Below are 22,490 nucleotides of genomic sequence, written 5' to 3'. Positions count from 1 at the left end.
GTGCCACATTAGACACATTTTATGGGCTTACCTCTCAATAAGGCAGCAACGTTGTCTTCTGTTTGTACCATTATATAAACATTTCAATGTTTTTGTGGTTCACAAGTGACTACATCCATTTGATGTTAATCACCATTAAAGGCACATTTTTACACTTTTAGCCAGCACGGTTTTCCAGAGGGGCGTTCAATGAAAAGTTTAGTCTGCTGTTCAAGACAACATTTACAGGGAATAAAAAGAAAGTGCTTTCTCTTAGGGGAGTTTGAAATGAGACTGCGTTTCGTAGAAGCAGACGTAACTGCATTCCCTGAACGGCATCTGTAGACAGATATTAATATATATTTATGCCTCTCTTATTCCGTGTAGGTTTACTTTTGGGAGTTCCAGCGTAAGAATGAGACCGAGAGGCTGCGGACTCTGTTCATGCCTGAAGGAGGGGTGAAGCTAAAGAACCTGACTGGCTACACCACCTATATGATCAGTGTAGCCCCATTCAATGCGGCTGGGGACGGACCCCGCAGCCCACCGACGAGGGGGCGCACACAGCAAGCAGGTATATCAGAGCGCTAGATACCTATAAAAATGCAAATTTCTTATTCTCCATGAATGAGCACAACAGTCAGAAATACTGCAATCATGCAATGTTGTAAAGCAAATATTTCTGTATGTAATGAACACGAGAGAGAGGTGCTGAGAGAAAGAAGACAAGCTGAAGACAAATGAGGTAGCAACGTGACTAAAGCAGATAAATTAGAACACGCACAGTCGTGTTCATTCATTTGTCATATTTATGTGGCTGGTGGTGGTGCTGATGTTAGTTTGGAGAACCCTGAGAGTTTTCTCAAAGTGGATGAGTCAACCATGAGGAAAGAATTTGTTGTGAGGATGATGCTAATCGTTGCTGTCAGCATGCCAAACGATGTTAGCGGAACCACACACTGAGCAGAAGTTCCTAATCAGCAAACCCACTCGAAATTCATTTGCTGAATCTCCTGTTTTGTCTGAAAAGTAGATGCTATGAAAATTCTTTGAGAAAGCGTTCTGTCTGCAGGCACGCTATGTCTGCACAACATCCCCAAACAAACCGCCTCACAACACTGCCCCCATGCCCCTTCCCCATCTTTCTTTCTTTGGTAAAACTCCTGTTTAAGAGAAGCCGCTTTTACCATTTTGGTGCATTTTGATACTGCATCTTGGCTCAGGAAAAAGGAAGAGAAAGAAGATGTTCACAGTTTCTTGGTTCCCCTCTTGGGTCGCTGTCCTGAGAGGAGCACGAGGATGTCAAGCTGGAGGAGGGAGGAGCGCAGTGGAGATGTTTAGACAAAGGGCCTTTCTGCATTTGCAATAAAAAAAAAAGCTCTTGCAGCAGCAACCCTCATAGCCTCAAGTTGGTGTAGATGTTAATATTTCCACAGCTATTCTGTTGTTTGCCTGTAGGGGATGAACTTAAGTTTTCTTTGTTGAGGTGAGTTAAAAGCCAGTTCAGTGAGGCTTCACGTCGCCTAGAGATAAGTTAGCATTTACAGAAGATGAAGCCAACTAACAAAGTAGTTTGTCTCAGTTCGCAGTTTTTTGTCCTAACATGTCCTGCACAGCTGGAAAATAGAGTATTGATATAAGGTATTTGCAAACATTATGTAGGCTAACTATAAATATAAATGTGTGATGCTGATACTTTGTCTGACGGTTAGTTGAATTTATGATGCTCTGTAGTTCACACAACCTTTGCAAACGTGTCGATGGACAACCTTCAGAATCTCTAATGTAAGCCAAGTTTATTGGCATGCATCTTTTGACCTTTGACCCCTTTTGCTGCAGCTCCCAGTGCTCCCAGTTTCATCCACTTCAGTGAGCTGACCACCACCTCGGTCAATGTGTCCTGGGGCGAGCCCACCTTCCCTAATGGCATCATCGAGGGCTATCGTCTGATCTATGAGCCCTGCACACCGGTGGATGGTAAGCTGGGTGACACTCTCCTCTGCTAGAAATGGCTGCCGGCTTCTATAAAAGCTTTATGCACACTACAAGATGGATTGGGATTACGGATTAAAACGTGTAGAGTTTGACTTCTGTTTAGATCAATTTCACTTTGTCAGAATCTTGTGGTGTGCATTTTTCTTGGGCTATGAGCTAATCATCACCTCAGCCTGAACAGCTTGTACATCATCAACCTTTTACACATCGTCTACTGCCATCGCAAATGATACGTGACTACAGTGCCGAAATGCAAAACATATTTCCCACAACTAATTCCATTACTCTGTGTGTGCGTGCGTGTGTGTGTGTGCGCGCCTGTGTCGAGCGTGCTCCCACACTGCCTGGCCTGTGTAAGACCTGCTCTAAATGTGGTTTGTTTGTCTAGAGTCCTCAGTGGCCTGTGCCGACTGTCTTCACTCCCCCTCCCCCCCAGGCGTCAGTAAGACAGTGACAGTGGATGTGAAGGGGAGCGGCCCCCTCTGGCTGAAGCTCAAAGACCTGGCCGATGGCATCACCTACAACTTCCGCATCCGGGCCAAGACCTTCATCTACGGGCCTGAGGTGGAGGCCAACATCACCACCGGCCCAGGAGAAGGTAGTGGCCATGATGTGTGTTCGTGAAAATTCGATTCTTTTTAAGTCTTCATTTAAATGCCCCACTTCAACGCCTTATTCTGCCTCAGGAGCCCCCGGACCCCCTGGAGAGCCCTTTATCACACGCTATGGTTCGGCCCTGACCATCCACTGGACCAGCGGGGACCCGGGCCGCGCTCCCATCACACGCTACGTGATCGAGGCCAGACCTTCAGGTGTGTGCCTCGGCTGCACAAAGACGCTCCACATGATCACCACCCCAGTCATGAAGTTGTAAACTTTGCTTTGCGTTTGTCCCCTTCATAGTTTGATTAAGGAAAGAGGTGTAAAGTGTCAGCGTCTGCTGCCGTAGTGTCCGTGTCACTGGTATTTTAATGGGTTATTGATCGTGGCGCTGCAGTCGAGACAATTGGCATCCGGTTTCAGTTTTGATTGACAGGTCCTGGCAGGGTGAAGAGGATGACAGATGGGAGGTGACTCACAGGGAGGGATGTGTTTCACCTTGTTTGAGCAAAAATTGAGTGAGGTGCTGAGAGCTTGATTTTAAGGAGCATTAGCAGCACTGTTGGTGATATATATCATAGGCTGATGCCCGGGGGCGATGAAGATGGTTAAAGCAGCCTCACACACCCTCCTTCCACTCATCTTCTCTTTTCCATATGCCAAGAGCCATAACTCTCTGCAGTGTCATATAACCTGATGAGCTATTTTTGTCTTCAAATCAAATTACATCAGCTTTTCCAACTTTTGCCAAAGTTGAGAAACATGACAGATGAACCCTGCTGCTTGTTTATGTTTGTGAACCCCATTAAAGGAGTCAAACTTACATTGATGTTTACAAGCAGCGCGATGTGTAATAAATGATCTCTGGCAGGATTTCCAAAGCAAACATCAAGCCATCTAACATTGCTTCATTTGAAATATGGCTGCGCTGCTATTTATGATGTAGATTTGGTTGCTGTAAATTTTACGGGAGCAGTGAAATTGATGGATTGTGTAATATTTGTAAGAATTATGAATTACCGCGGGAGCTGCCAGCCAGACCGAAGCCTTACATCAAACAAACAAACAGCCCGTTAACAAAGACATATTGGCATTGTTCAGATGTTTTACAAGAATCCAGTCTGACCTCAGAATTATTTTTTAAACTCCATTACAGATGAGGGATTGTGGGATATCCTAATCAAGGACATTCCCAAGGAGGTGACATCACATACATTCAACATGGATATCCTGAAGCAAGGGGTCAGTTACGACTTCAGGGTCATTGGAGTGAACGACTACGGCTATGGCTCCCCAAGTCTACCTTCTCCTTCTATATCTGGTGAGCTTTCATGCGTTTGTTGGTAGAAATTTGAATAACCTTCATTTTCGGACTAAATGAAGTTGTTAAATAACCATGAATTTCAATTGTCTGTGTTGCGCCCAGCCCAAAAAGTGGCGCCCTTCTACGAGGAGTGGTGGTTCCTGGTTGTGGTGGCTTTGGTGGGGCTTATCTTCATCCTGCTGCTGGTTTTCATCCTCATTATCAGAGGACAGAGCAAGAAGTATGCCAAGAAGTCGGAATCAGGTGAGTGCACACAATTGCACAATTAAATGGACCATTTAAGTAGTATAGAAGCAGTGTGCCTTGTTTCTAACCCAGAGGCATGGAGGGCCAAGAATCTGATGACTAGACTTTTTCTTATAAAAGGAGTAAGACTTTGCAGTTTTCTATACTGAGCTGTGAACTTGGGGTAACTTTCTGAGAGAGCGCTATATTCTAATTCTGAATGAATCAGATAATTGACGGAGTAGCAGGAGAATAAAAAGGCAGGGGAGCAGGAGTAGGGGGCAGACTTGTCCATTCAGTGCAGCCCTGACATCAGCGGGTATTTCCCTCAGCTCAGCACTTCTGCCATGGCTGTTTAGCTGCCAGGCGCGGGGGGGGGGGGGGGTCCCTGCGGGTCACTGCCCATCTTTCTGACTGACAGAGGAAAAACAAGAGGTTCCTTCTCACTCCAACACAAAGACGCTCTCAAAGCCTCCGTACCCCCCCCCCTCTAGGAATCTGGCCCAGGCCACTGGACCTACCCAGTGGTTTTTCTTTTTCTGTGTGTTTGCGTAACCACCAATTGACCTCAAGTGGCCCTGGAGCAACCACGGAGGTCCTGGCCTGGCTGCCGTCCACCATAAGTCTTAGGTTGACTTAAAGTGTTTTTAACCTGTAACATGGCAAGCAAGGAGCCTCGCATCATTAATCTGCTAATGCAGAGCAGCATGGCCAGTTTGTCAGTCTGCGTTCATAGTGTTAGCTGTTCGATTCATCATGAGGGACACTTGGAGTCAAAAGAGTTGTGTTATTGCCTATTCACATGTGATCCACAGACAGTGTTTACACAGAGGGGCCCCCTCATTTATCATATACTGAGGCATTTTGTACATAAGTCTCTGAGTTTGCATACACGTGTCACTTTATTTGTGATGTTATGTTCTATGCACAGTGGCCTTATATAACATTTCTCCTTTGTGGGTTTGATATACTGTATAATCTGTAAAACTTTCCACTGCGGTACATATCTGTGGTTTACCTGAAATGTGAAGCTTCAGACTCATATTTAGTGATATCTCACATAATGCATTTCTGCATTATGTGAAAGTTCCCTCCTTTGTCAGCGTGTGTTTTCATGAAGACATTCAGTATAAGAAACAAAGCCGCAGACTTGAAGTTGAGTCAGACTAAAAGCTGTTAAGCCGGCAGCGGAGGTAGTGACAGAGCAGTACTTGAAACTTGAAAGCTGTTAATGTCCCTGAATAATAATTTATATAATGACAGTCCACACCTGGCTACACACCATGTTTACCCGATTTAAAGCTATGTAATTAATACTATACCCAGCTTTACCCTACATGTAATTTCCTTATGAACACTTGAGACATGTCCTAAAAGAAATAACACCAGGTCCAATGGTTCGTCCATCTATGTTTATATTTAGCAACATTACTATTTAATATCATTTGTCTGTTTATCATCCTTTATTTCCTAATTTCGTTCATTCACTCACTCACTGATCAAGCAGTTGTTCAGCTCCATTCGTCCTCCCAGACACTAACCTGGCTGTCCGTCTGGCCTGTGGTCACACAGTGTCTCTGTATGTGTGTCCAGGGAACAACTCCAACTGTAACGCTCTGACCCACGGAGACATGGTCAGCCTGGACGAAGGCCGCTTCCCCGCTCTGGAGCTCAACAACCGGCGGCTGTCTGTGAAAAACTCTTTCTGCCGGAAGAACGGCGTCTACACCAGGTCAGCCATCCGCTCCGACAGCTTGTAACCCAAAGTGCAGATGATTTTTAAGCTAGAAGCTTCATTTACAGTCAAAATTAAATAACATATGGTCAAATAATTGGGTTATTCATGGAAACTTAACCTCATGCCTGAAAACATTCCAGCTCCCTGGAAAAAAACCACTCACCTCCTGACAACTCGGACTCAAATCCACCCGTCCTGCTATTTAAAAGCAGCACATGAACTGACTCGCTACGGATTCCCTTTTAATGAGCTTCTGTATTTCAGTGAATCCCAGCTGTAAGACATGGAGCATGCTGAGACCCTGGCCTTGTTTAAAGCCAATCACTCTGACTGACACCTGCACTAAGAACACTGCAGGGAGTTATAAGCCCAATTTTGGATCTGGCTGTCTGCTTTGCATTCGATCATTTGTGCCTGTTTTGGGAAGAGGAGGATTTAGACTGAGCTGCAGTTTGTCAGCAGTGACTCTGTTTCATATGGATATTATATGCGCATGAGTCTGCATATCCATATGGTGAAAAGCACATTGTTTGTGTATGAGAACGCGTGAGGAGTTTGTTTGGGTGTGTGCATTTGTATGTGAGTGTGGCCTTGAGGACAGATCAAAGCAGGTCCAGGTCTTTGAGGAGCTTCCAGGCAGCTCCGTATTTTGTCTCCAGCTTGAAGGGGGAGGCAGGGAGTGGAAGAATGCACAGATGTACTTTCAGAATCAGCAGTCTTTGAACTCAGCCCATAGCAGAGGAGCCCAAATCCCAACACCTGAGCCTCCGATTATAGATTAATGCCACATCTTGATCTCCGGGCTCAGAATACCAAAGACAGGATGAAGTCCTCTGCCTGATACCAGGATCAGAAATCAAACACGTTCTTAATCCGACTGTATTCACTCTAATTCAGAGCTGTGTCAGGCAGCAAATGCCATTTACTGTTGATGTTAGTCAGAGACTTTCAATTCAATTTAACAAAACAGTCAATATGCATGACAGAGGATTCAGTCACCGTCACAGGGAAGTCAATGCAGTCCACTTTTGGTGACTGACTACTTAATCTATCACTACTTAAATTGTCCATATGCCTTTTTAGCTCTGTAAAGAGATTACAGTGAAAGAATAGTAAAATAGTGCCATAGTATCATGCAAATTAGTAGCATATTGGCACTTCATTAGTCATTATAAAGCACTATTAATGCCTTATTCTGCAAGACCATATTCTACAACACTAAGTGATTAACTGAGAGTTTTCCCTCAATGGCCTCCTGATTACAGCTTATTGATAATAAGGAAGGAAGCTGATTAGTAACTGATAATAAAGAGCCAATATTCTACTAAAATGCAACTAGTTACAGGGACAGTTCACCCCAAACTCAACAATGTGTTTTTCCTCTTACTGTACCGCTGTTTATCCATCTAGATAGTTTTGGTGTGAGTCGTCAAGTTCTAGACGTACTGGCTGTAGAAATGTCTGCCTTCTCTCAATTATAACGGAACGAGGCGGCACTCTGCTTTGTGTCGGTCAAAGCTCAAAAAACATACATTTGAGAAACTCAGCAGCACTGTCTCTTTCCAGAAATCATGACCCGGTCACCTTGTGAGCAGTTTCATGTAGGAACTAGTTTCTCTCTGCTGAGCTACACCCACCAGCTGTATCACTGCATCTGCTCCCCCTAAATCTCTGGCATCGCTAGCTTTCAGAGATTAGTTAATGAGCGAGCCTCCTGTAGATGAGTTTCATTATATTCAAGAGAAGGCAGACATCTCCACATGTCCAGAACTTGTAAAAAGTATTTTTGATTTTGGGGTGAACTGTCGCTTTAATGGTTAATATGTAGTGTGACCACAGCTGATTCTGGTAAAAAGAAAGTAAACAGTGAAGCTGTTATGTGGTCGTATGCTTTATGTAAGACATTAATCCACTCTGTCAGCACATAAACTGTTGCTTGGACTCGCACACAGGAGTCCAAATGTGTTTCGGGGTTGCTGCTGTTGTGACAAAGAGGGAGGGATTAGCAGCATCGTCCCTGCGTGGCTTTGTATCAGCCTCTTTCTGCAGTTTGAAAACTGCTTTGACACACTGGTTTGGGGTTTGAGGAGGTCTTGCTGAAGTAATTCAGCGTAGATTAACATGATTTTAAACACTCTTGAGTGACAAAGCTCTTCAACACTTCAGAAATGTTAATGAGTCCCTACAGGCGATTGTAGCGAGAGGAGGGCCTGATAATGAGCAAAGACTGGGGGCAGATTTGATTTCACCCCCCGGCTCTCATTTCTTACCCGACATACTGCTGACTGAATTTTGCTGCGAGACGATTAAGTGGACCCTTCTCTATCCAAGTGAGAACTGATAAATAATTTACGCCTCACTCAACAGCGTATGAGAGTCAAGGAGAAGAGGTGAAAGTGGGCTGAGCTTCCTCAGTGTTTTTAAACAGGCAGTTTATCATAATGTCCCAGTGGGCTCTCAATAGCATTGCTCCACGTTGGCTTCAGCTCTTTGTCTCGCTGCAAGGACTGCTGAGGAATGCAAGCTGGTAAAGGTTACAGTGGAGAGTCCTTTTGGGAATAAGTGCAGATAGGAATTCGGTGCTGGGATTAAGACTTTGTTGTCTTGTTTTCTGGGTTAGACTGCGTGTTGTAAAAACTGGATCTCTGGGGGGAATCGTTCTTGGTCATTACTAAAAAGAGCGTTGTTAGAAACAAGATTATGGAAAGATGCTGGAAAGTGCCACCCACAGCTGGGTCAACGACGGCTTGTAATTCCCGTTAATTACTTTTATCTTGCTGCAAAGACGAGCCGGCACTCATTACACATTTACTTCATTAATATTTACTGCATTCATAACACCCTCATCATGTTTTAACTGCTGCATAATTGTGCAAACTCTAATCGCTAAGAGAGAATAATCAAGCCAGTCAGAAATGTACAGAAAGTGCGTCTTTAATTTAGTGAAGCTCATTAAGCATTTACACGAAAACATCAGAACAGACAGGAGACATACGCTCTGTGTTCAAAAGCACATTAATACACCATCTGCATGTAAAACATTCATTTCATCCGTCGAGTCCAGCTCGCATAGTACAGCTAACAATCCTGTTTCAGAACTGTCAATGTTGCAGAGGAATATAATCCTAATAATTATACGAGTCATTTTCTTCATTTTTATCAGCTCATACTTTGTGAAATACTGCGTCTGAATCTTCCATCAGTGTGAAGCAGCTGTTTCATCAGTCCAAGTACAAATGTCGGTGTCACATTTAAGCACCATTTCTGATTCAGTTTCCTGTTTTCGCTTTGCCACGATTGATTCTTTTGCAGCCATCAGGTCAAACACTGAGTTTACATTATATCACTGTAAATTGAATATGTTTGGGTTTTGAACTCTTAATATGACAAAACAAGCAATCTAGCGTCACCTCGGCCTCTCAGAATCATTGTAATTGACATTTTTCTGTATTGTCTGCCATGTTAGAGTAACTGATTAATCAGTCAAGAGAAGAATAAATTATTTTATAATGAAAATAATTATTCAGTGCAGCTCATGTGTTTGACAGTCTGTTGTTTATTGTAATTGCCTCGTTACATGATGCCGCAAGTTTTTTCATAATGCATTTAAACTGAGCTATCGTTGCAGCCATCACAGCCAAATCTCATCTGTTTAACACGAGAGATTTATTCTTAGTGGTGAGAACAGCAGCTCTCAACGCAGCCGTCCATCTTTATCAGAAGTTAGTCAGCAAAGTCTGCCGCCCTGTTGAACGTCCTCAAAACGCACACACAGATATGACACAAACTGTAGTACACTGTATATAAGTACCTCTCCATTGTACACATTTCTTTCCTCCACTCAAGCTAAGTGAATTAATTTAGTCTAATACAACTCGTCGAGCGTAATTGAATTACATCCTATGTGATTTCCCTGTGGAGTTCTCCATTTTGGCCACGCCGCACTCGAAACGCCGCCCCTGCTGAAAACTGCTGGAATGCACCCACAGCATTTTTGAAATGCTTTCAAAATATATTTATTTGGAAAAATGCAAATGTGGTTTCTGACGTGTAAAGTAGCCCTCGTGCGCGCTGCAGCAGATCCGCTGGCAGCGCCTGGCGGCCGACGCTACGGCCCAGAAAGTCAACAGGAGTCAGTATGTCGCAGCAGTCTCAGCCAAACCAGCACTAATCAGCAGAAACAGATGGGTGTTTGTTTAGCAGGACAGTGGAAAGTACGGAGGAGCTAAGGCACCAAGAGCTTTTCTTTTTTTCCTCTCATATTTACTTTAAGAACCCTGACTACAGCAGACCATTTTAGGAAATGTTTTTCCAGTATTTCATCTTTCTCCGTCCCCATTTTCCCTCATTCCTTCCTTCTGTCAGCTCAACACCTCGACCCTGTTCTCACTCCACGCTCCCCTGAAGGGTCCTCCCTTTGCTCAGCCCCGTCACTTACGCTCTTTAAACTCGCGTCTGACTGACACATTTGATCGCCGCAGCATGCCGCTGACAGTTTAATCCGCGCCATCATTCATGTAGCCTCTGATAACATTTGCCAGAGCAAAGCCGGAGGCTGCCATTTATGTGATGACCCCTTGAGCGCCGCAAGAGTTGAGTTTATAATTTAATCACAAGAGACCAGTGGTTTGACATTCCACAGCCCACAGTGAGGACTGAATCAGGGGGAACTATTCAGTCCAGGAGAGACTGGCTGTAGGCAGTTGTCTCATGAGTGTCCCATGACTCTCATCAAGCTGCACTCCCACACACACAGACAGAGATACATGTGAACTTGAAAGGAAGCGCTTACCGTAACGTCTCAGACATTAGTGAGAATGAAAGAAGCCTGGAATCAAAGCACTGCTGTCTTTGCTTTTTCAGCAGAAGCCGCTTTAGAAAGATTTCAGTAGAGAAGTTGATTTTTGAAGGATCCTTTTAAAACTTTGTTCATAGCACAGCAAGTCACAAAGTTAAAGCTGAGATCTGGCAGCATTATACAGCAAAGTGAGTGCTTTTTAGACCAGAATCAGCCTTGTGTTAAAACAATGCAAGGTGCTGCGTTTGTGGGGTGTGTGAGGCGATGAAACACGGTCCAGGAAGTCCAGTTTGAGTTAGAGATCTGTGGATTCGAAGGTTTTCACACACCAAAACACTGCGGTTTGAGACACTACTACAGGGTTACTGCAGGATTTTATGACTCAAGTTGTTGCAGAGGCAGATATTTCACCTTTCACTGCAACAGCCACAGGGTGAACAGCAAAATAGAACATTCGTGTCACAAAGTAATCTACCGGTATTTGATTGGATGGATGACTTTGTGTTGCAGAAAAAGCTGAGCCTGGTTTTTGTGCAGAGCCAGAGTGAGCCTGAACACAGCCTTAAAACATCAGCCAGGGTGTAAACAAGCCCGAGTTATTTTAGTGCACAGGTTAGCACAAATGTCGCGGTTGTCATTCAACATATTTGGTTTATAAAGCCAATAGCTGATGGAATGAAAGACCTTTTGTGTTTTTGTGCCACCAGGCAGGTAAAACCTCCCAAATGAGACTCAGTGGTAAGATGAGCTGTGCTTTCTGTGCTCTGGCTTATTTGGGGGTAAACCTCAGGGTCAGCGCACCAGAAATACCTGTAATAGTCCTTAACTGGCCAGGAAAAGTGTGTGCACACAATTACAATGAGCATGGCAGGTCAAAGCTGAACAGGGAGGTCAGTCGGGTTCGTTTCAAATCTTTCTGGTCATCCGACTTCGTGATTTCAGGCAGTATCGTCTCAGATCTCACTGCGATGAGCAAAAACTGCAAAAATCGTCTTTTGAATTTAAACTGATTTTAAATCATTATCACAAAACACCAAAACTGTGTAAGGCTCAGTGAAATTCTTCAGTTAACAACAACAAGCAGCTGAATTATTCAGCCTTTCTCTGTTTTCATCTTCTGCCCAGATCTCCTCCTCGGCCCAGTCCAGGCAGTCTTCACTATTCAGACGAGGACGTCAGCACAAAGTACAACGACCTGATCCCCGCAGAGAGCAGCAGCTTGACTGAAAAACCCTCTGAAATCTCAGACTCACAGGTGCAGTAGCAACTCCCGTTTTTCATCTGTCTTTTCTGGTCTGTGTAAACGTTCAGCGTCTGCCTGCATAACGTGTGTCTCCATTACGTGTTCGTACAACCCTGATTCCAAAAAAGTTAGGATGCTGCGTAAAACATAAATAAAACAATGTGATGGTTTCATAATCCTACAAAGACTATGTATTCAATGTTTGACCTCATCAGCTTCTCTGATGGTTGTAAATATCTGCTTATTCTGAACTTGATGCCGCAACATGCTTCAAACAAATTGGGACACGGGCAATTAAAGACTGGGAAAGATGTGGAACGCTCCAAAAACACCTGTTTGGATCATTCCACAGGTAAACATGTTGATTGGTAACAGGTGATAGTATGATGATTGGGTATGAAAGGGGCATCCTGGAAAGGCTCAGCTGTTCACTACATTGGCTCAGGAATGATAATATTTTGTTTTTATTTACGTCTTACGCAGCGTTTCTGGAATCAGACTCGTACCTGTCTGTGTGCATATTGTCACGTCCTTGACTTCCTCATGAATTCAGCTTTGCATTGTCAGCTGTCAGTTTTGTCTCAGTCCATACGGTCCACACGGCGTCCTCTCAGTCGCTCACCTGAGTGTGCTCGGCCTGCAGAGGTTATATGATACGGCTACAGTAATGCACAAGGAGAGATGAGAGATAAACGGCTGTGCTCGCTGGTGGTGAAGCAGTTTTTAGACCAGGCAGTGACCTGTGGAGGAAGTCACTCTGCAAACATCCACCTATGATCCAGGCCACTGCACTCAGCCACAGCACTTGTTATGTAAGACAGCAAGGGCAGATGCTCTCTTTTAGGCCTGCTTACATATTGGAAGTTGCTGCTCCAGCCAGGCAGCCTGTCAAACATTCCCAATGAATTTTCAGCCAATAAAGTCAGTGTCAATAAAATAACCTGTGAGGAAAACTCAAACGCTGTATCGGCTTTTCGCCCCGGCTCTTCTTCTGTGGTGGAGCCGACCCTCATTAGCGTTCTGAGGAGTCTAAAATCATTGTTTTGAAACTCTGTTGAATTTCTAAGCAGACACTGTCAGGACTGATAGATGACTAACAGCTACTGCTAGACTGTCTCACTTGAGGCGTTTTGCTGTGTGCTGAGCCAAACTGCTTTTGCCCAGCGAGAGAGTCCAATCGATAAACGGTGACTTTCTGTCAGTCTCCCTCTGTCTTTTGCTTGCCGCCCACCCTCATGTCTCTGATTTCCTGACTTTAGTCCTTTTTTCATTTTCCTTTTATTCTCCCTTGTCCTTTTATCTGAATTGTGTTTTCCCTTATGTCTGGTGTATATACATATTATATTTAAAAGTTGTTTCTGTTTCTGTGTGTGTCCCCTCCCTCCCTGGCTCTCCATGGTTTGGGTGATCTATCTTGCGGTTTGCAGTCTGGTTTTGATGCTAGTCAGATGAAAGCGGCAGGGGGGAAGTCTTCCTAAACTCCCTTTGCTTTCAGGCTTCCTTCGGTGCTTTCTTTCATCTAGGAATTCTTTACTCAAGGCATTTCCCAAATTATCTTGGAACATCTCTCAGCAAGATACATCCCCGGTGTGAATTCTGCAGCCAGAAATCTCTCCCCGCCTGGCCTTATCGGGATCTGAGTCCTATTTGCAGATCAAATGAAAATCTCCCCACAATGAATTGCTACGGACAGGACCTTTCGAAGCGCGATAACATCCCCTCAAATGAATCATTTCGTCATTTCATCACCTGTCTGACATATCTACCGTTGGCACTTGTGTATTGTCAAACATGGCCCTTAACGCAGTAACTGCCCCCCTCAGCCCGGGATGACGACGCCCGCCTGCTGCCACACTGCACATTCGAGCGGCCGATGTTGGCTTTGATGGGCTAAAACACACAGAGCCCCGCCTGTTACCCCAGGGCTCGTCCGCCGCGCCCCTGACAGGCCAACATATCAGCACCCAATGGCGGTTCGGAGAAATCCAGGAATGCTCTTTGAAGTTTCATTGAGCGGATAACTCTGAGCTATCAGTATGACATTGTGCTGTCTGTCCTCTTTAATCCCCCGGGGCCTCCACCAGCAGGTATAAGTTGACTATTGTACTCCTCCTCAAGAGAGGATTTGGAGGAAGCTAACACTGACTTGGCAAGGCAACAAGGCCACCATTACTGCTCCGCTCCCCTGCAGGTGGAGCCCTATTGACTTTTTTCCTTTGGAGTATAGGCTTTCTCATTTTCCAAGGTTGTCTCTGTGGCACTGCCTTTGTGTGTCATTTAAGGCCGAAACCAGTGGAAGACAGACGATCTCACCTCTGAGTCAGAGATGGATGGTGGATTGTGCTCTCTGCAGAGCGGCAGTCCGTGGGAGAGGGATGAAACTGTCTGCTTTCTCTTACATGCTTTCTCTCCTTTTTTTCCCCGTCCTGCCTCTGTCTGTCTCTGTCTTTCTCCACCCACCCATCCCCTGTCTCTCTTGTTACCATAGCTTTTTTGGCTGGGGCTCAACTGAGAATACTCTCTGTAATGTTTGGATCGTCTCTAGTGGCAACACACTTTGTTTTGACTGGCCCTACTTAAAGTATGATGTCATAGCCCAGAATAAAAGGAAATTATGACCACAATTAAATTCTATTTATGTATTTTTAATAATTAGATGGTGTCTCATGGTATGTGACAAAGGATAGTGGAGAGAGACAGAAATGGCGAGCAAAAGGAGGAACTGTGAGACGTAAACTAGCCTCATACAGTCCCTGAAACTACAAACTGGTGACAAAGTAAAGAAAAAATGAGAAATAATAGTAGTCCACCAGTCTGGGGCACTAATGCCCAAGAAAATCTCAAATCCCTTGATTATAGTTGTTTTGATGAAATAACATACATTATAGTCGTGAGAGCGGATCGGAGCTGCTGAGCAGACCTATACCCCCCTCGATGATGACCGAATACAGCTTGACTTTGATGCAGTAGATGTTTCACTATGTGCCCAAAAACATGTCTTACAGTTCCTGTTCTTCCTCCACTCTGATCTTTTTTTTTTCCTGCTCAGAAACCGCTGCACACAAAAATGTATCTACTGCCAATGTCTCTTTTTAATCCCCCTTCAGCCCCACATATACTGTTATTGTCTCTGTCTCTGGGGACCCCTGCTGCGTTCACTTTATCAATGAGAGTGGCGTAGACAGCCCCTCCTTTCCTCCCCCTCCTCTTTGCAGTAATCCATAACTAGAGGACAAAGGACTGACCCACTCTGTGGTATTGGGGTATGCATCGGTTTGCGGGGGGATGGGGGTCATGCTTGCCTGTAGGTTGCTGTTTCAGTCTCATGTCATCACAGACACCATAAGAGTAAAATTCAGTTATATTCAAAGCATTTTTGACACTTGGTTAATCATAAGATGCTTTGTTGGCCAACTTTAGGCATAAATATGTATAAAAACAAGAACTGGTTGAAAGCTGATGTGACATCATATCCATTTTCAGGCTGAGGTCAAAGGTCAAAGTTCTTGCCCTATTTGCCAATAATGAACAATTTATCTCCAGCAAATAGTAATCTTGGCCTATATGTGATGTACATTGATTGCCGTATATCCAGTGTTGGACAAGCTACTTGGAAAATGAGCTAAGCTACATTAAATGAAGCTTCGCCCCCCCCAGAGAAATGTAGCAAGCTCAGCTGCAGCAACTCGGCAAAAGTGGTTTAATACATCAAAGCTTTTCTTTTTACTCTGAACCAACTTCATTCCCAGTCAAATTCTGTCTTAGTGATCAATAAAACTGTCTGTCAAGCAGAAAGGCAAAAAAAAAATGTTAAGTTCATTGCTAATAAAGCAGAAAGCTGCGCTCTGCTCTCACTGCTCCAAAACCAATATAGCAACAAAAACAAACAAATGTGCTCCACATAATATCAAAAAGCAAGTATTTGTTTGATTTTCTAGGTATTTTGTGTACGTGTGTCCATATGCTTGGCCAAACTTTTAACTAAAAATTTAATAACTCAGTCCACTGCAGCAAAAGAATGAAACCCCAGACTCCCTCAGGATCAGTTGCTCTCCCTCTGCCTTATTTCCATCAAGTAAACTCAGGCTTGTGTGTCTGTGTACCCCTGCAGCAGAGACGATGTCGGCGTCGGGCCGAGGATTGCTACGTAATGTCACGTACCGATCCTTAACAGTGTTTATTTCAGACTGCAGAAGAAAGCTCTGCTGCGCTCCAGCTTCAGAAATACTTGGGAAAATGTAGCTTGTGTGTACGCTATCGCACTGCTCGATCAATAACAGAGCTAAGCTAAGCTGATTGAGAAAACAGCCACGCCACCACCTTAGAAATGTAGCTAAGCTAGTAGCACCAATACTGCCCAGCACTGCATATTTCTCCCTTTTTAGCCCCCTCCAATATTAGTCTCCCTCCTACATTGTTAGTGAGTGTAAACAGGAACACGGGGCAACTTTATTATGCTGATGATAAAATACTGTCAAGAGGTTTCACCAGTTAATTGGATAGATTTCTTAATCTCTTTTCTCTGCTTAATTTAACATCATAATGATGAAAAGATGTTTAATAATTGTAACTGGCAGGCTGGTATGTGTCTGTCTTACACATATTCTTGCATAAATAAGGTGCTGGTGGTTCCCTTGAGGCTGAGGTGCAATGCTGCATTTCATGCCTTAAGTCTGTTTCTTTCACACCATTCAGCTCTGGTAATTAGCTTGTAATGAGTCGAAGCAAGGAGCTGTTTCACAGGCCGTGCTGCCCTGGAGGCACATCGTCAAGCATCTCCACTGTAGGTTCCTCATTTGGATCCTTGAGTTATTTCTGTTAAACACTGGTGATGAACCAGAAGCGGAGGGAGGACAGATTGCACTGCTGTATACTTGCATGTCGAACATCTCAAGAGTCAGAACATCTGTTGCGCACACTTCACGACCAAGCCGAGGCGGGCAGGAGGAGGATGCAATTCACTGTGTCAACACTTGGTCTGCATTGGCTCTTTCCCTCTACCACGCACGCATGCACGCACGCACGCGCACACACACACACAACTGGAGTAGTGTTTCATCTCAATGCAGTGTTAATTCTTTTAGAGTGAGGTAATACCACTTGAAGTGGATCAGTATGTCTTGTTGGTCCGCTGTGAATGGATCTTGTTTTTGTGTTACTGTGTTGCTAAACACACTGGCATGACTGGAATGCTTTTCAACACTGGTTTGCCTCAAGTGTTTGCAACTGGGTAGCAGTATTACAAATGGACAACAAACACCCGCAGCCACCGACGCAGCCCACACCCCTGCTCTGGTTATTGAGAGGAACAAGAATATAAAAGCAAGTAAAGAAGAGAGTAACTTGTGATCCACTTGTTGAGTTGAATGTTGAGCCAGTGTCTGCCTTTGATTATTTTAGCAAATAAGAGAGTGTGTGTGGGGGAAGGTCTGGGGGGGATCACGTTCCTTTGTTTAGAACCAAAGAGGATCAAAAAAGTGGGATTTTTTTTTCCTCTTATGATTCAACACAAGCGTCGTCTGTTTGTTTATAAACCCTGCTGACAGCTACAGGAGAAAAGCCTTTGTATAGGGGGTTTGGCATAGGATGCATGATCCAAGTAGAGGCAGAGGGAAATCTGAGCCCACCGACATATGTATCACATATGTGCTGTGCGATGTCCAGCATGAGAGCTGTGCTGTGGAGTGCGTGCCAGCAGCCATTATTCTGTGTGAGGAGATGGAATATGATAATAATAATGAGGAGTGGGAGAGACACGATAATCAGCACCATCTCTGCGGTGCGCTGCTCTCAAAAGAAAAGGCCTTTTGTCGCTTTACTTCGCATCCAATGCTCTTCGGGAAGTTCTCCAGCGACCGTTCTGGCAAAGTCGACTGAGCATTAGTTCACCACAACCAGGTGATTAATCACATGCTAGCTGGCCAATTGGCATCGCGCTTTCATGGCAATTAGTTGCCCATGATCAATCCCCACTGAGTGTTCAATGATCACATTGGTTTTTGTTTGACTGGTGGAACCTTTCTTGACATGAATACGATGAAAGCGCTGCCTGCAGCAGGAGGAGCGTCAGTGACGAGAGCGCACTGAAGGTTATTGTCATTTCTCCACAGACGGCAGCTTGAAGTGAATTCAAACTGACTTAAAGAATGAAGAAGAAGAACTCTTCTTCCTTCCCAGCGAATCCTGAAATCACACTTTTTGTCTATGTTTGAGAATGCACTGCACGACCTGTGTTTTTGTTTTTTTTTTTACTTTTCACACCATTCACACAGAATGGCACAAAGGATCTACAGTATACATGTATGACATATCTATGATATTCTCATCATCATGACTGGTCCATTTTAATCATTCTGTTATGGTGATGCACTGTAAAACCCATTGTTTTGTTCACCCATAGGAGGCGCTGGTGTTTTCATATGGAACAGGTGGCCTACATACACTTCCACTGCATTTGGTGAGGTTCCTGTGGCTGCCTGCTTTGAATGTTTGTAGCCTGATAGGTGACTGGTTCCAGTTCTTAGTCCCCATCCAGTCTCTTCCTTCAGACTCCCATTATAGGTTTTATGTGGTATTCTGTGCTACACAACACCAAACCCCGCCTTGCTGGCGTCGGGTGGATACAGAGATCCTGAACACATAGTTTGACCCTGTGACTGATTAGTTTAAGTCCTCCAGATAAATTGACCTTTGCCATCTTGTGTTGATGGTCCGTTTACAATGCACGCTTCAGTAACAAGTCATCCCTCCGTAATCATGCTTTGACCATTTTTGGTGTCCGTGTGATCTTGTGCTGTGTTGTCAGTGTAAGTGTGTGTGTGTGTGTGTTGTTTAGACAGGGACGATTGTGAATTGATGACTTTGCTCAGAATAACGTCATGTTCATTTACATTTATAGCCTCAGCATCTCTAACTGCTCCACATGGAAACACTGCAGAGTCACCCCCTACTAACTCCACAAATCAATGCCTTTTCTTTGTTGTCTTCCCCTCGCAGGGCAGCGACAGCGAGTACGAGGTGGACCCCAACCGACAGAAGACCCACTCCTTCGTCAACCACTACATAAGCGACCCCACGTACTACAACTCCTGGCGGCGCCAGCAGAAAGGCATATCCCGGGCACAGGCCTACAGCTACACTGAGTCCGAGTCGGGCGACCCGGATCACTGCGCCCCGCCCCCGCTGCCTCCTCTACCTCCGCTGCCCCCCCAGCTCAGTTCACCCAGCCCCCAGCCTCAGCAAGCCCAGGGCCAGCCCCAGGGCCAAGGCAGCCTGTTCAGGCCCAAAGGTAGCCGGACTCCCACCCCCTCCCAGCAGAGCTCCAATCCCCCTAGCCAGCACAGCACCCTCTACAGGCCCCCCAGCAGCCTGGCCCCTGGCTCAAGGGCCCCAATCGCTGGCTTCTCCTCCTTTGTGTGAAAAATGCTGAAAAGGACCTAAAGCTTTCTGGAGATATCAACCCAGCTTGTGTCGAAGGAGAACATAGCAACGCGCAGTCAGCTCAATCAAGTCATTCACACTTTTCCTTCCTTTCATTACTTTTTTTTACGTGTTGTCTTTAGTCAGCCTGGATACACGCAGAACAAGACTATGAGACTTTTAGCAGCACTTTTTTATCGTTTAATGTGTGGAAGTGTGCCAGTGTAGACTTTGAGTTCTCTCACCAGTTGATAAAATAGTCTCTGCAACATCTCTTCGCTTTTATTTTGCTCATTTGAACTATTTGCATGACTTTCTTTCCTCCTTTTTTTGTTGCTTTCTTTTTTTTTGAACACACTCAAATGCTAATTTCTTTGATTCTGTACAGGTCACAAGAATCTGAAAACACACACATATAAATATATATATAAATATATATATATATATATATAGTAGATGTACCTAGAACACAAAATCAAGTCAACGCAACGAGTCTGCGTTGATGGAGACTGAAATAACGGTATGATGGAGCCATATTGTGGACGTGAAAGGACGTGTTTGGACTGGATGAACTGGATGTAAAAACAAAAAAAAAGGAAGAATTTAAAGACAGACGTGAATGTGGGATTCATGCCAAATCGAACAAATTTGAACGTGTCGGCCGGGAGAGCAGGGAGGCGAAACAATCATGCATTTCCATGGAAGCAGCTCTCCGGCCTATAGCACACAAATGCATAGAAAGGTCGGGCAACATTCGGCCGCGGCGGGTCAGACGTCGGTGACTGTGCCGGACGGATCCTGCAGATATATGAAATGAGTGTATATCTGTTCAAGTGTTTAAGTCTTTTTGTGAGTGTGTTACAGTGGATCAAAGATGCCTTGATAGAGAATCGCTTATTTATGATACCTGGCACCGGTCGTGACTGAACTGCTCACTGTGCCCTTGACTGGCATCGTGACGGCTGGCCTCGCGCTACGTGAGCCTTCTTTTAATCCTGACGGACGTGGGCTGCGGATACATTTTGCATATGCAGCCCATGTTTTTTTTTCCACCCTCCGCTGGCTCGCTTATACACACATCAGTCTCATTCTGCATATGTCTACTGAGACGCTTTCCAATCTAAGAGTGTCGAGCTGCAGTAGTGTGGGACACTCACATGTGGGCACAGCTGCTGGTTCTGCTAAAATGGTTAACAGTGTGATTTTGCTAAGAAACAAAGGTTTTTTTTTTTCCTGTTTCCGCCCCTGCTGGTGTAACTCTTCTGTCACTGAACACTATCATGGGGCAGCGCTGGGCCTGCACCAAGAGATGATGTCATTGAATTGCCTCACCTCTTTCCCTTTTTGTGTAATCAACCACTCTGTACTATTCAGGTGTGACTGTACTGTCCCAAATGCTAATGCGCGTGTGCATGTGTATGTGTGCGTGTGATTACACTTCTTGTGTGTAAGCTTTACAGATCATTCACTGTGTGTCTGGTTATAAAGAGATTGTCCTGCAGCAACTTTAAACCTGCCTGGAGTAACGCCACAGAGGGCTGGCGCCGTCCAGCCGCCTGCCAGGCGCACTCATAACGCTATAGTGAAGACTCAGTGGTGTGTTCCTAGTTTCCATAGTTCAAAAAAAGGAAGAAAAAAAAAATGTCATCTGCTTTTACAATTTTTTTTTCTCTGTGGGGTGATTTCAGTGTACGCAACAAAAGCTTATCATGCAGAATCTGAATGAATATATGATCACAGTACATTTCTGAAATAAATTATTTTTGAATGTTAGCGGTTCTGGTACTCAATTGCAAACTGTGCAGGAGAGCTTAAAGAGGATTAGGCTCATTAGCGCTGATGGGAAGATTCACGTCATCATACAGTGGTAACCTCGTGTAAAGCTGCACTCGGCCTGACAGCAGCTCTCAAAACACACACACACACTGCAAACTCTCTCACCAAGATCACCAGAGGAATGGACGTTACCTGAAGGTAGCACCAGTTCTAGAAGTGTGTGCGGGAACATAACTGAACCATGATGCGGCCTGCCCTCCTTACTTACTGTTGCTTTGCATGTCAAGCTTTCCATTGTCCATTTACACGAGGTTGTAATAATAATTTTCGAAACACTAGGTCTTTGATTCCTTACAGAAATGAACAAAAGCAGGCTTCTCTTTTGGCTGACGACCATGACGAAAATGATTACCCTGGTTAGCAGATTTTATACAGTAAGTGTAGCTAGCAAACGTAAGCTAATGCTAATGGTTAAGCTATGCAACTTTCAGACATGGAAACTATTTTAAAACGAGAATCCTCTACAAGGATCTTAAATATGTACTTGAAGGCTGTGTACATGATATAATGCTTAAAGACTGAGGCTAAAGCTACATCTCCTTAGCATAACATCAGCATCCTCACCAGTTGTTTGGATGCTTGCTGTTGGAGAAAAACATTCTTCGTTAGCTTGATTCTATGCTTTGCTTGTATTTTCAGAACGTGTGTTTCACTTCTACCAGAGAGAAGGATTTGATGACACAAGGATGAAGCCATGAATTTGGCAAATTCAATGGTATCTGACTCAAGTCTGAATTCCCCAAAACAAAGAGCAGGACTTTGAAAGTGACGCTTGATTACCGCTGTAGGTAGTAAGCTAATTAGTTGTTTAGTAGTTTAATCCGTTCCTCACACGTCTGCTCTTGTGTTTCAGGGTTTTGAAAGACTCCAAATTCTCGAGATACCAAGTTTGGCTCTTCTTAGACGCTGATGCATGCCTCGTCAGCATGTGGGAAAATGCAAAGCTTGACAGGTGTAGTTACACTCCCTAAGCTATGATTGCACAGGCAAAAGATTGTTTGAGACGGTAAAGAAATGACTATTATTATTAGATTTAAAGAGTCAGTTTGACATTAGAGCAGCTGTTTGACGTCTGATTCAAATTAGCTCTAACTGGACTTCCACCTTGCATCCCTGTGACGGAGAGCCGTTTTTACTCTGAACATGGCTTCAATTAGTATTTCCAGTTAATACTAATGTGAACGTGTTAAATACCCATCGTGCCACAAAAAGCACCTTTCCTTTAATGACATGTCCTAAAACGCATCAAAGGAGGACACGGACATGATGCCAGCAGTGCTCTATGTATAAATGCTTGGTGTAAGCTTAGGTGGGCTCTGTGGATGCCTAATTA

At 44.4% G+C, this 22,490-nt stretch overlaps 1 protein-coding gene across 1 annotated transcript in view; it reads left to right on the top strand.

Annotated features, from left to right (window-relative positions):
* Positions 1 to 21,094, top strand: part of sdk2b (sidekick cell adhesion molecule 2b) — a 249,802-nt gene extending 228,708 nt beyond the window's left edge. The window contains exons 36-45 of the mRNA XM_070990041.1: positions 367 to 553; positions 1,819 to 1,956; positions 2,363 to 2,572; positions 2,661 to 2,786; positions 3,731 to 3,895; positions 4,001 to 4,141; positions 5,717 to 5,855; positions 11,785 to 11,914; positions 18,303 to 18,359; positions 18,899 to 21,094. Coding sequence (XP_070846142.1) covers positions 367 to 553; positions 1,819 to 1,956; positions 2,363 to 2,572; positions 2,661 to 2,786; positions 3,731 to 3,895; positions 4,001 to 4,141; positions 5,717 to 5,855; positions 11,785 to 11,914; positions 18,303 to 18,359; positions 18,899 to 19,321 — 1,716 coding nt within the window. The 3' untranslated portion in view covers positions 19,322 to 21,094. The remainder of the gene's footprint in view (positions 1 to 366; positions 554 to 1,818; positions 1,957 to 2,362; positions 2,573 to 2,660; positions 2,787 to 3,730; positions 3,896 to 4,000; positions 4,142 to 5,716; positions 5,856 to 11,784; positions 11,915 to 18,302; positions 18,360 to 18,898) is intronic.
* The last annotated feature ends 1,396 nt before the right edge of the window (positions 21,095 to 22,490 follow it).

This window comes from Chaetodon trifascialis, chromosome 21 (assembly GCF_039877785.1).
Source record: "Chaetodon trifascialis isolate fChaTrf1 chromosome 21, fChaTrf1.hap1, whole genome shotgun sequence".
NCBI lineage: Eukaryota > Metazoa > Chordata > Actinopteri > Chaetodontiformes > Chaetodontidae > Chaetodon > Chaetodon trifascialis.
This window is presented reverse-complemented; position numbering and strand designations above follow the sequence as displayed.